Source organism: Loxodonta africana, chromosome 19, assembly GCF_030014295.1.
Source record: "Loxodonta africana isolate mLoxAfr1 chromosome 19, mLoxAfr1.hap2, whole genome shotgun sequence".
NCBI classification, from domain to species: Eukaryota; Metazoa; Chordata; class Mammalia; order Proboscidea; family Elephantidae; genus Loxodonta; species Loxodonta africana.
In genome coordinates, this window is record NC_087360.1 from 62714745 (window position 1) to 62729597 (window position 14853).

Here is a 14853-nt window from a genome sequence, read left to right on the forward strand (position 1 = left end):
AATAACGCTGCATTGAACAGTGGTGTATATGAGTCTGTTTGTGTTGCTGCTTTCAGGTCTCTTGGGTGTATACACTAGGAGTGGAATTGCTGGGTCATACGGTAGTTCTCTGCTTAACTTTTTAAGGAACCACCAAGCTGTTTTCTTTTGCAGCTGTACCATTCTGCATTCCCACCAGCATTGTGTAAGGGTTTCAGTTTCTCCACATCCTTGCCAACATTTGTCACTTCCCTTTTTTTTTTTAAATCTTAGACATCCTAGTGGGAGTGAAGTGATATCTCACTGTGGTTTTGATTTGCGCATCTATCTAATGGCTGATGTCGTTTAGCATTTTTCTTTAATGTGCTTGTTGGCTATTTGAATAGCCTCTTTAGTGAATGGAGTGTTTTCTTAAATCAGCACTACTGTAAACAGATATGCTTCCACTGTTTACAATTCAAGAAGCAGAGACTTTGATTTTTTCCCCAACAGAAATCTGCTTACCTGTGAAGCAGGATATCCTGGAACCTGTCCCCTAAGAGGGGGCACTTCAGTCTGACAGTCCTGCTGCGGATACATCCAACGAGAGACTGGGGTTGGGCTGTTGCCAGGTGAATGATAGCTGCTTGGAACTTCCGTGGAGTAATTGGTCTGAGTATATCCAGGTGCATAATAAGCCCCAGGGTACGAGGCAGTATTTGCCCCAGGGCCCGGGGGGTATGGTGGACCATATGCTCCATTTGTGTAAGAATTTAAACTCTGAAAAAGAACAGAGTTGGGAGAAAATGATGAGTGAGAAGAGCTGAAATGACCCGACTTAATGCCTAACCTTGAAAACTTTGGGAAGAAAAGAGATTAATAACTAATAAAAATATGAATTACCTAAGCAATTTTTAAAGTATTCTTTCTTTCATATATATAAAATCATATGCCATATATGAAACTCAGGCTATCGCTGTAGTCTGTCATAACAGTGCGAGAGTATATTCTGATAAAAGGTGAAATGATAAAGTGGTGGCTTTAGAGAAGTGCTACTCAAGCTTTTCCCTAAGTATACCTAACAGCAAAGGAGAACTTGTGCCCAGAGACTGAGGAGGGGATTCTGGGAAATCTGGGAGACTGGCTAGAGAAAAAAGAAAATTACCCTGATATAATAGCAAGAACCAAGACTCCAGGGACAGACCTAGCTTTGCCACAGGCTTCGTGCTTAACCGTTTTGAGCTTCAGCCTCTCCATCAGTAAAATGGGCATCATAAACTTATCTTGCAGGGATATTGTAAAAATTAGATGAGATGACATATATGAAATGCTTAGCATAGTGTCTGGCATATAGTATGCTCCGTAAATCATAGTTATTTATATTATCATTGTTGGTAGTACAGTAAAGCCTGTGAAAGCCCAGAACCTGTGTAAGACAGAAACCTGTCAAAGGAGGAAAACTCAAATATTTTCCACTAAAACAATTATTTCAGTCTAATAAATATTCTCTGAAAGCTGGAACCTGCAAGACGCAGGTGGAATCAGAAAATTATTGGTATTGCAACCAGAATACAGAAAGTGCAGATTCCGCAGGCAGGCCTCTTTTTGGCTGTTGGTCCTATGGCCTGGCTCAGGCAAGAGTTCCGAGCTCTTTAAAACCAAACCCACTGCTTGACTCATAGCAACCCTACAGGACAGAGTACAAGTGCCCCATAGGGTTTCCAAGGAGTGGCTGGTGGATTTGAACTGCCCACCTTTTTTGGTTAGCAGCTGAATGCTTAACCGCAGCGCAACCAGGGCTCCACAAAGCTCTTTAGCTCCGCCAATAAGTGCCTAGAGGCACCCCACTCCACACCAGGAAGCCTCAGTCCAAAGGTGCTCAGCTCTCTAGCTCCGTGACTCAGCAAGCCTAGCTCTACTGACAAGTGCCTGGAGGCATACAACTCTGCCAGCCAGCCTCCTGCCTGAAGTCACTCAGCTTTCTCGCTCTGTGGGCCAGGAAGCCCACTGGGCCATCTCCTGGTTCTGCTGCCTCTGCTGCTGCTGTTTCTCTGCCGCTGCTTCTCGCTATCTCTTGCCATCTCTGGTGTTACAGCTCTCTGTCTCCTGGGTCTAGGAGGTTCTTTGTGCAGGGACCCCGGACCCAGAGGACACACTCCACTCTCATCTCTTCTTCTTGGTAGTGAGGTCCTCACCCCTGCGCTGGGATTGCCTCTTTTAAGCCTAGCAGGATGGCAAAACTGACCAATCCCCTCATTAGGGTTCCATACACCTTATTTGCCTGGTCCCACTCCCACAAGGGTGCCATACACCTCGTCTGCATTATTGGCAAGCTGTCCAATCCCCTCGATGGGCCACAAACGCCTTATTTGCATAATCTCACCCAGTCATCTGGTGGAAGTTACAAGACCCTGTTGAGAAAGCCCATATAAAAGGGATCCATTGCATGGCAACTACATAATCTTTCCCACTTTAGGTAAAAAGAACAAGTGCCAACTTCAAGAGAAAATAATCCAGATAACTTGCACAGCTGTTGATGACCACAGAAAATGAAATACAAATCTGATTCTTAATCTAACACATCAAAAAGTGGAATGGATAAAAGTGAGAAGGAATTCATCATTATGTGGAAAATAAATCCCTTAGCCATGCTTTTGTGGCAAGAAGACAAAACCAAAAAAACCAAACCCACTGCCGTTGAGTCGATTCCGACTCATAGCGACCCTACAGGACAGAGTAGAATGGCCCCATAGATTTTCCAAAGAGTGCCTGGCAGATTCGAACTGCCAACCTTGTGGTTAGCAGCTGTAGCACTTAACCACTACGCCACCCAGGTTTCCAAGAAGATAAAAAGTAGGCTATATCACTACATGGCCAAAGAATTCTATGTAGGGTTAGGTGTAATGAAGAGCCAGTACTGCATTCCCTGAGCACAAGGGCAATGAATCACCTCTTTGTTAAAGCCACCAAAAGGCTGTTAAGCTCTTAGGCCTGCAGGTTGCTGTGCCTAAAGAAAGAACCCCTTAATACCATACACAAAGCTGGAGAGTTGATAAAACATCATGTGACTTTTTGTACCATTATTCAACGTTTAGGAATTTGTCCTAAGGAAATAATTCAAACTAGAGAAAAAGTCATAGGCATGAAGTTGTTCATCACAGCATTATTAATAATCACACAAAATTACGAGCAACTTACATATGCAAATGTCGTGTAATAATAAAATGATTAGGTTATGGTCTATTCATTAAGGGAATTTTATTTAGTCTTAGAATTACTGCTGGTTTGTTTTCTTTAAGCTTTGATAATAGTATTGTGGTTATGCTTTTTAGACTTTCTTATATTTTAAGGATACACACTTAGGTATTTACAAGTGAAATGATATGATATCTGAGGTTTGCTCCAAGTTACTCCTAGGATATAAACGAAACAAGATGGTCATGGATTGTAAACTCATTCAAGCTACATGATGGGTACATGGGAGTTTACTATTCTCACTACTTTTGATTATATCTGAACATTTCCATAATATAAAAAAGTTATTGAATCCTATAATATGGGAAGTACATATGATAAATTAAAAGTCAAAGGAAATTGTATGTACAATGAGATTAACTCTTTGTAAATATATAAGGAAAAGTTTGAAACGAAATTTACCAAAACATTAGTGTGTTAGCATGGCAGTATTGGAGTGTTTTTTCTTTCTTTATTTTATCAATTTTTAACAATGAAGTTATATAGCTTTTTATTAGGCTATTAAAAATATAATGGCTGGAATGTGGTGGGTGCTAGAACCATAGCTACTTCATAGGTGCCCAAGTGGACTATTTTAACGAAGGGAAACTTGTGTCTAAGGACAGCAAACTGTGAATCTGAAATGTCTCAGTTGATATGGCAACAGATGAAATCTAACGCTGAGCAACTACAAGAACAATTAAGTACAATTTTAACAGTCTAATAGAATTTCTGTAAAAGTCTCATTTGGATTCCAGATGAAATAAAAGACTGGAGCTCTTAAAAATCAGAGAAATTCCAACTGCTGCTCTTGTTCTACGTGTAAATTTAACAGATTATGATTTAACATTCAAAATTCTAACAGAGGCCTTTCAAAATAAAATATCACGCCATATGCAATCTCATTGTAAAACTACAGATTGTCCGGTATGAGATATTGTTTCCCAAAGTTATTCTGACAGTTAATGGAATGCAGGTTTAGATGTGGAATCCAAAGAGGGGGAAGTTGCCAGGTCTCTCTCCCAGAAGAAGATACACTCTTCAATGATTCCCTTCCCACTTGGTATATGAATATTACACAGCAGACAGATCCAAGCCAAGCAAAATAAAGGATTTCCTCTAGCCAATGGCAGGCAGTCTTCTCCTGTTGTGCTTATCTTGAAAATTTAGAAAGCTTTATCACTAAAGTACTGCAAGCTTCCTAATTATCAGCAGTCAACATCGATATGAATTTTTGGAACTGCCACATCTATTATCATTCACTGGTTGCGTCCTCAGGCAATATCATCGCTACTACGGATATAGCTATTCCAATCTTTGTCTCACTGACAAAGTACTTCATACATCTAACTCCAGACTACGGTACTTAATAAGCTACTTTTTACAACTTCCCCTTTATATTAAATGAAAGACTGTTACAGGTTCTGAGCAACACCTTTTTATATTCCTGATTTCTCAATTCAGAACGTTATAAAAGGATTTCAGTTTTCTTTATTAAAACATTTCTATTCCAAGCCACTTTGTGTTCTGTGGTGTAATTACCCAGAAGCCAAGAGGATATATCCTTTATCAGAAAATCAATGTGAAAACATCCAGCACCTTTCATCCCTTAGGAGGTACATGGAAAACCAAGCTTCAGAAAAGCAAGTTGAACTTATGACCAATGAGAAGATTTTAAACAAAGAAACACAATCATTACTAGAAAACCTATTATGCTGACCATACCAATTACTTCCTGGTTTAAGATACCTTCACGTGTTACATTTTCTCAAGATCCCGGTGGACTGACAGACAAGCTGCCAGGTGCTTGGTTAGACAAGAACATGTAAAGTCTGAAGAATATGTACCAGCCTTGCAGCTGCTAAGGATACTGGCGACAGATGAGTTAATGATCATATTTCAGAAACATTTCCAAGTTTTTAAGTTGTCTTCTTAAAAGAAGCTTGGCAGCACAGCAAAGAGAATAGAGGAGTTCCTGGCCCAGTTTCAGAGCCTTGGTGCAGAGGCCAAAGAGGAAGAAGATGCTTCTGACTCACAGCCAAAGGGGCTTCAGAAGACGGACTTCCATCACCTTCAGAAGTCCTTGATGGAAATGAAGGAGTTACGAACAAACAAGCAAACTTAGTTTGAAGAACTCAGAGAAAACCTCGTGGACTTCATCAACAATCTGGTGAGAGAGTATCTTCGGCCTCCAGAGATACAGCATCTGCGTGAGATGGCGTACTTCAGTGCTGCCCACACCCTGCTCCATCAATTTCCCTACAAGCTCCACTCAACAATCCTTGCTATTAGCTAGAGAGTGACGCTCTGAAAAATGAGGAAAACTGTATTTCAAATACTGCACCTGATACCTGCATGGCATATAAGCCATCTGGAGCATAGCAGGCTAATCCCAGAAGTATAAGCATCAGTAACAGCGCCTAAAGAAACGGATATAAATTCCACAATCTCAGGGAAAAAAAAAAAATGAATGAAAGTATTCATGTATGGCTTATTAAAGCTGTTTCTGAACGAGAACATTTAGGATTTATAAAACCTACCAAACAGAAGACTGACCACGTGGCAACGCTAACATGCGGAGGCAGCTAGAAGGCCAATGAGTGAAACCAGTTAGTTTTTAACAAGGGAAACTGCTCTTACCTACATACCACTATAAGAGTTTTGGTTAGAAAAGTGTAATCCCTATGTGATTTTTAAGCAGAAAATAAACATGTGCTAAATCCAAACTGATGTATGTGAAGTTATCTTTAGGTTATTTTAAAACTTCAACAACTTGTATGTTGTGTCTAAACATTCTCTTAAATTATTTCTGTAGCTTCGAAGAGTCATTACTAAATTATGAGTGAATTTTTCTTGAAAGAATATATGTATATGAATATATAATCAATTCCTTTATGTAAGGGGAGGCAGAACGTCATGAGAAGGAATATTTTTTAATAATAAATCAGTAAAATCAGAAAAATTAACATGTCTGAGAGAACTTTTGACTCATGAGTTGAAGGTCTTCTGTCTGCCTCTTACATTAACTACAAAAGTAATGCGTGCTACTCCCTAAATTGATCAATAGAGTCAATACAATCCCTATCAAAATCCCAGCCGCCTCTTTCACAAAAATTGATGCTAAAATTCATAAGAGAATGCAAGGAACTCATAGCCAAAACAATCTTGAAAAAGAAGACAAAGTTAGAAGACTCACACTTTGTGATTTCAACATTTACGACAATGCAACAATATTCAAGACTGTGGTACTGACATAAAGACAGATATACAGATCAATGGAATAGAATCGAGAGTCCAGAAATAAACTCCTATATTTATGGTCAATTGATTTTCAATAAGGATGTTGCTAAGATAATTCAATGGAGAAAGAACAGTCTTTTCAACAAATGGTCCTGAGACACTTTAATATCCACATGCAAAAGAGCTGGACCCCTACTTCGTAGCATATACAAAAAGTAGCTCAAAATGGACCATAAACCTAAATATAAATAAGCTAAAAAACTCTTAGAAGAAAACACAGGAATAAGTCTTTGTGACGTTGGGTTAGGCAAAGCCTTCTAAAAGATAAAACACCAGAAGTACAGCAACAAAAAATAGATAAATTGACTTCATCGAAATTAAAAACTTTTGTCCTTCAAAGGACACTGAAAAACGGCAGCATCAGGCCTCCTCTAACTTCATGAACGGGGAGGATCATCAGCAGCGGCAGCCCGAAGCTGGTTTCTGCGAGGTGGACGGCAGACATACCTTCACGCTCCAAACTTTTTACCAATTCTGACATCAGCCATCCCTCCCACAGGACTCTCTACTTCTCTGCTGGGTTTGATAATTCATTCCAATGGCTACACAGAACTCACAGACCATATTCACAATTATGGGGTTTATTAGGGAAATAAAAAACCAAAACCAAACCTGTTGCTGTTGAGTTGATTCCAACTCACAGAACCCTGCAGGGAAGTAACAGGTTACAATTCAGGATCAGAATCAGCTTAGAAGTTAACAGAAACAACTCAGGATACAGCTCTTTAATAACAACGGCTTCTTAGTTGTACCTGCAGGCAGGCCTCTGCTGCCAGGCCCTGCTCAGACCTGACCTCTGCCCTGCTCAGGCAAGTGTGATAGCTCTTTAGTGTGATAATAACTGCCCAGGGGCACCCCACTCCTCCAGGAAGCCTCCAGCTCGAAGGCGTTCAGCTCTCTCACTCTGCAGGTCCACCAACCTAGCTCTGCCCAGTGCCCAGAGGCATCCCACTGCAGCCATCTGCTGGTCCAGTACTCTGCAGTCCCATGACACTGCTGATCCTGTGGCACTGCTGTCTTGTGCCCCCACTGTCTCCAGTGTAACAGCTTTCCAGTGTTACAGCTCTTTGTCTCATGGGTCTACAGGGTTCTCTATGCAGGGACTCTAGATCCAAAGGATGCACTCCACTCCCAGCTCCTCTTCTTGATGGTAGTGAGATCCACCCTCAACCTCTGGGATTAGCCATTTTTAAGCCTAGCAGGATGACAAAATTGACCAATCCCCCTGGTGGGCCACAGACACCTTATCTGCATATTCTAGCCAATCATGGCAAAAGTTTTACATACTTTATTTGCATAGTCCCACCCCCACAAGGGTTCCATGTACCTTATTTGCATTAGCAGACTATCTAATCCCTACAACGGTTCCACACACCTTATTTGCATAGTCCCAGACAGTCATTTAATGGAAGTTACAGGACCATGGCTAGCAAGACCATACAAAAGTGATTCACTGCACCACACACACCATCAAGAAAGTGTATAGAACACTCACAGAATGGGAAAAAATATGTGCAATCATATATCTTAAAAGAGACTAGTATATATCCAGAATATATAAAAAAAACTCTTGTGATTCAACAACAGAAAGACAAATTACCCTATTTAGAAGGGCAAAAGATCTGCATGGACATTTCTCCAAAGAAGATATAAAAATGGACAATAAACCAAAAAAAAAAAAAAAACCAAACCCAGTGCTGTCAAGTCGATTCTGAAGCATAGTGACCCTATGGGATGGAGTAGAACTGCCTCATAGAGTTTCCAAGGAGCACCTGGCAGATTCAAACTGCTAACCCTTTGGTTAGCAGCCATAGCACTTAACCACTACGCCACCAGGGTTTCCTGGACAATAAGCCACTTGCCATCAATTTGATTCTGATTCATGGCAGCCCCATGTGTGTCAGAGTAGGACTGTGCTGCATAGGGTTGTCAATGGCTGATTTTTCAGAAGTAGATCACCAGCCTTTGTTCTGAAATGCCTCTGGATGGATTTAAAGTTTCAACCTTTTAATTAGAAGCAGAGCACGTTAACCATTTGTACCAGCCAGGGACTCCTAAATGGCCAATAAACACCAATGAAAGGCGCTCAACATCATTAGTTATTAAGATATATGATTGCACATATTTTCGTTTGTTGTTGTTGGGTGCTGTAGAGTCAATTCTGATTCATAGTGACCCCATGTGAGAGAGTAGAACTGGCCTATAGAGTATTCTAAACTATAATCTTTATAGGAGATGGCCAGGTCTTTCTCCCACGGAGCTGCTGGGTGGATCTGAACTGTCAAACTTTCGGCTAGTAGCTGAGCACTGTTAACCATTGTGCTACCAGGGATCCTTTCATTAGTCATTACGGAGATGAGAATCAAAACCACAATGAGCTATCGCTTCACACCCACGAGGATGGCCACAATCGAAAAGTTGGACAATAACAAGTGCTGGTAAGGATGCGGAGGAAATGGAACCCTCATACATTGCTGATGGGAATATTCCTCAAATTGTTAAACACGGAGTTCCCACCTGCCCCAGCAAGTGCACTCCTAGCTACAGGTAGTCCCCGACTTACAAGTAGTCAAGTTACAACGAGCTGCACTTAATGACCGCCCTTTTTTCTGTCCATCTTCTCATCAGTAATATGTCCTCCGTACAACATTGCAGCTCATCATTTGCTGATGTCATCATCCTCAGACGTCCATTCCCTGCAATGTTGTAACTTACATACTCGTAAGTCACGAACGACCTGTTTTCTATACTAAACCTAGAGCTTCAATTGCTTGAAAACATGGACCTAAATGCTGATTGCTTTGCAAAGTCAGTAGGCAGATTTGGGAAGCGGTGAGATGTTACTGCAAAATACATAAAGAAAAAAAAGAAAAGGACCATACAGACAACGCTCACTAATTTTCTGACTAGAAACACCATCCCCATTGCCAGGGACAATCCAGATGATCCCAAAACTTCCACAAGTGGAGTTATTACCACACCTGATAAAATGGCAACATCGTGTAACTCTTCTTCATTGTCAGGGTCAATTTTTATGATTTGCGTGTTTTTTATGTATGCATGTATTAAAATGTATCTGTGAGTTTATATGTAATGTTTCCAGCCCCCAGAGACAATAAAGATCACACTTATACTGATAATAAAAAGCAATAATAATGAAAACTAAAAAAACTGAAGTATTCAACTTATGACAGAAACAACTTATGACGTCAGAATGAAACCCCATCATTATTTGGGGACTACCCACACGTGCTCAAGAGAAATGAATACACATGTTCACATGAAAACCTGTACATGAATACTCATATAGTAGCATTATTCATAATAGCTTAAAAGTGGACACAACCTCAATGTCCATCAGCTGATGAATTCGGTAAACTAAATGTGGTGTCCGCACACAATGCAATATTATTCAGCCATAAAAAAGAATGAAATACTGATAGAGGCTACAGAAATGGATGACGCTGCACTTATCCACTGCTGGTGGTAATGCAAAATGGTACAGCCGTTGTGAAAAAGTGTGGTGGTTCCTGAAAAAAAAACTAAAAATAGAAGTACCACATGACCCAGCAATTCCACTCCTAGGTATACACACAAAAGACTTGAAAGCAGAGACTCAAACAGATATTTGTACACCAATTTTCACTGCAGCACTATTCACAAGAGCCAAAACGTGGAAACAACCTAAATGCCCATCAACAGATGAGTAAGTTAAAAAAATGTGGTAAATACACAATGGAATACCACTCTGCCAATAGGAAAAATGAAGTTTTGATACATGCTACAATATGGATGGAACTTGAAGACATTATGTTTAGAGAAATAAGTCAATCACAAAAGGACAAATATTGTATGGCCTCACTTATATAAAAAGACAGGAAGAGACAAATGTATAGAGACGAAAGTTTATTAGGGGTTACTGGGGCAGGAGGGAGGTGGAAAGACGGTTATTGCTTACAGAGTACTCAGTTTCAGTTTACAGTGATGAAAAAATTATCATTGATTAACTATAGGGTCGCACAGCTGATGAATGTAATCACTGTCAATAAGGTATACCCCTGTAAAAAGTTGAACTAGCACTGAATTGTACCTGTAGAAACTGTTGGATTGGCATATGTTCTGCTGTGTATATTCTCAACAACAAAATAAATTATTGAAAAAAAAAAACTTAAAAACATTAAGATGAAAGAAGCCAGCACAAAAGGCCACATGTCATTCCATTTATATGAAATACCCAGAATAGGGAAATCAAGAGAGATAGCAAATAGATGAGAGGTTGCTAGGGGCTGGGGAAGAAGGGGGAGTCAGGTAACAGGTTTCTTTTTGAGGTGAAGAAAAAGCTCTAGAATTAGATAGTGGTGATGGTTGTAAATCTTGTGAATATACTAAACTAGGGAACTATATATTTAAAAAGGATAAATTTTATGGTATATGAATTATATCTCAATTATGTTATAGAAGCCCTGGTGGTGCAGCAGTTAACAGCTCGGCTGCTAATCAAAAGGTTGGCAGTTTGAATCCACCAGCAGCAAACCATATGGGACAGTTCTACTCTGTCCTATAGGGTCGCTATAAGTTGAAAGCAGCTTGATTTGGCTTGGTTTAATGTTATATAAAAAAATAATAATGCATGTTTATGGTCAAATGTAAAAGTCTTCTCTCACAAACACCCGGCCCTGGTTCAACCTATACTACACCAATAGAGTTTCTTTGGTATCCTTTAAGAAATAGTTTTTTGCACTACCAAGGGCAGGAGGGAGGGAGAGGGTAGGAGCCACTCTTTGGGAAATAGCTTTTATTTACGTTAAAGGGAAATAGCATAGATTAAGGGAAATGGTTGTATAACATGATTAATACGGTTGATATCACATAAAAAGGCTGAATTGGCAAATATTGAGTTATATATGGGCATACCTCATTTTACCGTGCTCCGCTTTATTGCATGTTGCAGATACTGCATTTTTTACAAATTGAAGGTTTCTGGCAACCCTGCATCGAGCAAGTCTATTGGCGCCATTTTTCCAACAGCATGTGCTCACTTCCTGTCTCTGTGTCCCATTTTGGTAATTCTCGCAATACTGCAAACTTTTCCGTTATTATTATATCTGTTACGGTGATCTGTGATTAGTGATCTTTGATGTTACTGTTGTAATTGTTTTGAAGCACCATGAACAGCACCCATGTAAGATGGAGAACTTAATCAGTAAATGCCGTGTCTGTTCTGACTGCTCCACTGACTAGCCGTTCCCCCAAACCCTTCATCTCTCTCCTTCTCCTCAGACCTCCCTATTCCCTGAGACACGACCATTTGAAATTAGGCCAGTTAATAACCCCACAATGGCCTCCAAGTGTTCAAGTGAAAGGAAGAGTCAGATGTCTCTTTTTTTAAATCAAAAGCTAGAAATGATTAAGCTTAGTGAGAAAGGCATGTCAAAAGCCAAGATAGGCCAAAAGCTAGGGCTCTCGCACCAAATAGTTAGCCAAGTTGTGAATGCAAAGAAAAACTTCTTGAAGTAAATTAAAAGTGCTGCTCCATCCTGTGGAGGAGAAATGAGAAGGCAGAGGGGGTCAGAAGCTGGCTGAATGAACACGAAAATAGAGGGTGGAGAGAAGGAGAGTGCTGTCTCATTAGGGGGAGAGCAACTAGGAGTACATAGCAAGGTGTATATAAATTTTTGTAGGAGAGACTGACTTGATTTGTAAACTTTCACTTAAAGCACAATTAAAAAAACAAAAAAAGTGCTACTCCAGTGAACACACGAATGGTAAGAAAGCGAAACAGCCTTATCGCTGATAAAGAGAAAGTTTGAGTGGTCTGGATAGATATCAAAGCAGCCACAACATTCCCTTAAGCCAAAGCCTAGTTCAGAGCAAGGCCCTAACTTTCTTCAATTCTGTGAAGGCTCAGAGAGGTGAGGAAGCTGCAGAAGAAAAGTTTGATGCTAGCAGAGGTTGGCTCATAAGGTTTAAGGAAAGAAGCCATCTCCATAGCAAAAAAGTGCAAGGTGAAACAGCAAGCCCTGATATAGAAGCTGCAGCAAGTTATTCGGAAGATCTAGCTAAGACGATCGATGAAGGGGCGACAGTAAACAACAGGTTTCCAGTGTAGATGAAACAGCCTCATATTGGAAGAAGATGCCGTCTAACACTTTCACAGCTGGAGAGGAGGAGTCAATGCCTGGCTTCAGAGCTTCAAAGGACAGGCTGACTCTCTTGTTAGGGGCTAGCAGCTGGTAACTTTAAGTTGAAGGCAGTGCTCATTTACCATTCTGAAAATCCTAGGGCCTTTAAGAATTATGCTAAATCTACCTGGCCTGTGCTCCATAAAGGAAACAACAAAGCCTGGATGACAGTACATCTGTTTACAACATGGTTTACTGAAGATTTTAAGCCCACTGTTGAGACTTACTGCTCAGAAAAAAAGATTCCTTTCAAAGTATCACTGCACATTGACAATGCACCTGGTCACCCAAGAGTTCTGATGGAAGAAATTTCGACTTTCAAGTCTTATTATTTAAGAAATACATTTCATAAGGCTATGGCTACCATAGATAGATAGTGATTCTTCTGATGGATCTGGGTGAAGTAATTTGAAAACCTTCTGGAAAGGATGGTCCATTCTAGGTGCCATTAAGAACATACATGATTCATGAGAGGAGGTCAAAATATCATCAGTAACAGCAGTTTGGAAGAAGTTGATTCCAATGCTCATGGATGACTTTGAAGAGTTCAAGACTTTGGTGGAGGAAGTAACTGCAGATGTGATGGAAACAGCAAGACAACTAGAAGTGGAGCCTGAAGATGTGACTGAATTACTGCAATCTCACGATATTTTAACAGATGAGGAGTTCCTTCTATGGATGAGCAAAGAAAGTGGTTTCTTGAGATGCAATCTACTTCCAGTGAAGATGCTGTGAACATTGCCGAAATGACAACAAAGGATTTAGAATATTACATAAACTTAGCTGATAAAGCAGTGGCAAGGTTTGAGAGGACTGACTCCAATTTTGGAAGTTCTACCGTGGGTAAATGCTCTCAAACAGCATCGCATGCTAGACAAATCTTTCGTGAAAGGAAGAGTCAATCAATGCAGCAAACCTCGTTGATGTATTATTTTAAGAAATTGTCACAGCCACCCCAACCTTCAGCGACCACCACCCTTATCAGTCAACAACCGTGGCCCTCCACCAGCAAAAAGATTACAACTCCCTGAAGGCTCAGGTGATGGTTAGCATTTTTTAGCAATAAAGTATTTTTTAATTAAGATATGTATATTGTTTTTTAGACATAATGCTATAATACATTACAGTACAGTGTAAACATAACTTTTATATGCACTGGAAAACCAAAAAATTTGTGTGACTCACTTTATTGCAGTATCTGCTTTACTGCAGTGGTTTGGAACTAAATCCGCAATATCTCCAAGGTATGCCTGTATATTTCTACAAAAAAAAAGGGCAGCTGCTGATACTCCGTATATTGTTGGGTGCCGTGAAGTCGGTTCCGACTCATAGTGACCCTATGTACAACAGAACCAAACACTGCCTGGTCCTGCACCATCCTCACAATCATTGTTATGCTTGAGCCCATGATTGCACCCACTGTGTCAGTCCAGCGCCTTGAGGGTCTTCCTCTTTTTCGCTGACCCTCTACCAAGCATGATGTCCTTCTCCAGGGACTGATCCCTCCTGAAAACATATCCAAAGTATGTGAGACTAGTCTCACCATCCTTGCTTCTAAGGAGCATTCTGGCTATACTTGTTCCAAAATAAACTTGTTCATTCTTTTAGCAGTCCATGGTATATTCAATATTCTTCACCAACACCACAATTCAAAGGCGTCAATTCTTCTTTGGTTTTCCTTATCACTGTTCGGCTTTCACGTGTATATGAGGCAACCAAAAACACCATGGCTGGGGTGTGGCGCACCTTAGTCTTCAGAATGACATCTTGGCTTTTCCACACTTTAAAGAGGTCTTTTGCAGCAGATTTGCCCAATGCAATGCCCTCTTTTGATTTCTTGACTGCTACTTCCATGGCTGTTGATTGTGGATCCAAGTAAAATGAAATCCCTGACAAACTTCAATCTTTCCTCCGTTTATCATGATGTTGCTCACTGGTCCAGTTGTGAGGATTTTTGTTTTCTTTATGCTGAGGTGCAATCCATACTGAAGGCTGTGGTCTTTGATCTTCACCGGTAAGTGCTTCAAGTCCTCTTCACTTTCAGCAAGCAAGGTTGTGTCATCTGCATATTGCTAGTTGTTAATGAGTCTTCCTCCAATCTTGATGCCCCGTTCTTCTTCATAGAGTCCAGCTTCTTAGATTTGCTCAGCATACAGACTGAATAGGTATGGTGAAAGAA

General features: G+C 40.4%; 1 protein-coding gene and 1 pseudogene across 5 annotated transcripts in view; one reads left to right on the forward strand and one right to left on the reverse strand.

Moving 5' to 3' along the window:
- Window positions 1-14853, reverse strand: part of LOC100663900 (phospholipase DDHD2) — an 87619-nt gene that overhangs the window by 47721 nt on the left and 25045 nt on the right. For all 5 annotated transcript variants that reach the window (XM_064272807.1, XM_064272806.1, XM_064272808.1 and 2 more), the window contains exon 3: window positions 484-738. In XM_064272807.1, coding sequence (XP_064128877.1) covers window positions 484-738 — 255 coding nt within the window. The remainder of the gene's footprint in view (window positions 1-483; window positions 739-14853) is intronic.
- LOC135228253 (origin recognition complex subunit 3-like) lies at window positions 735-13431 on the forward strand (annotated as a pseudogene).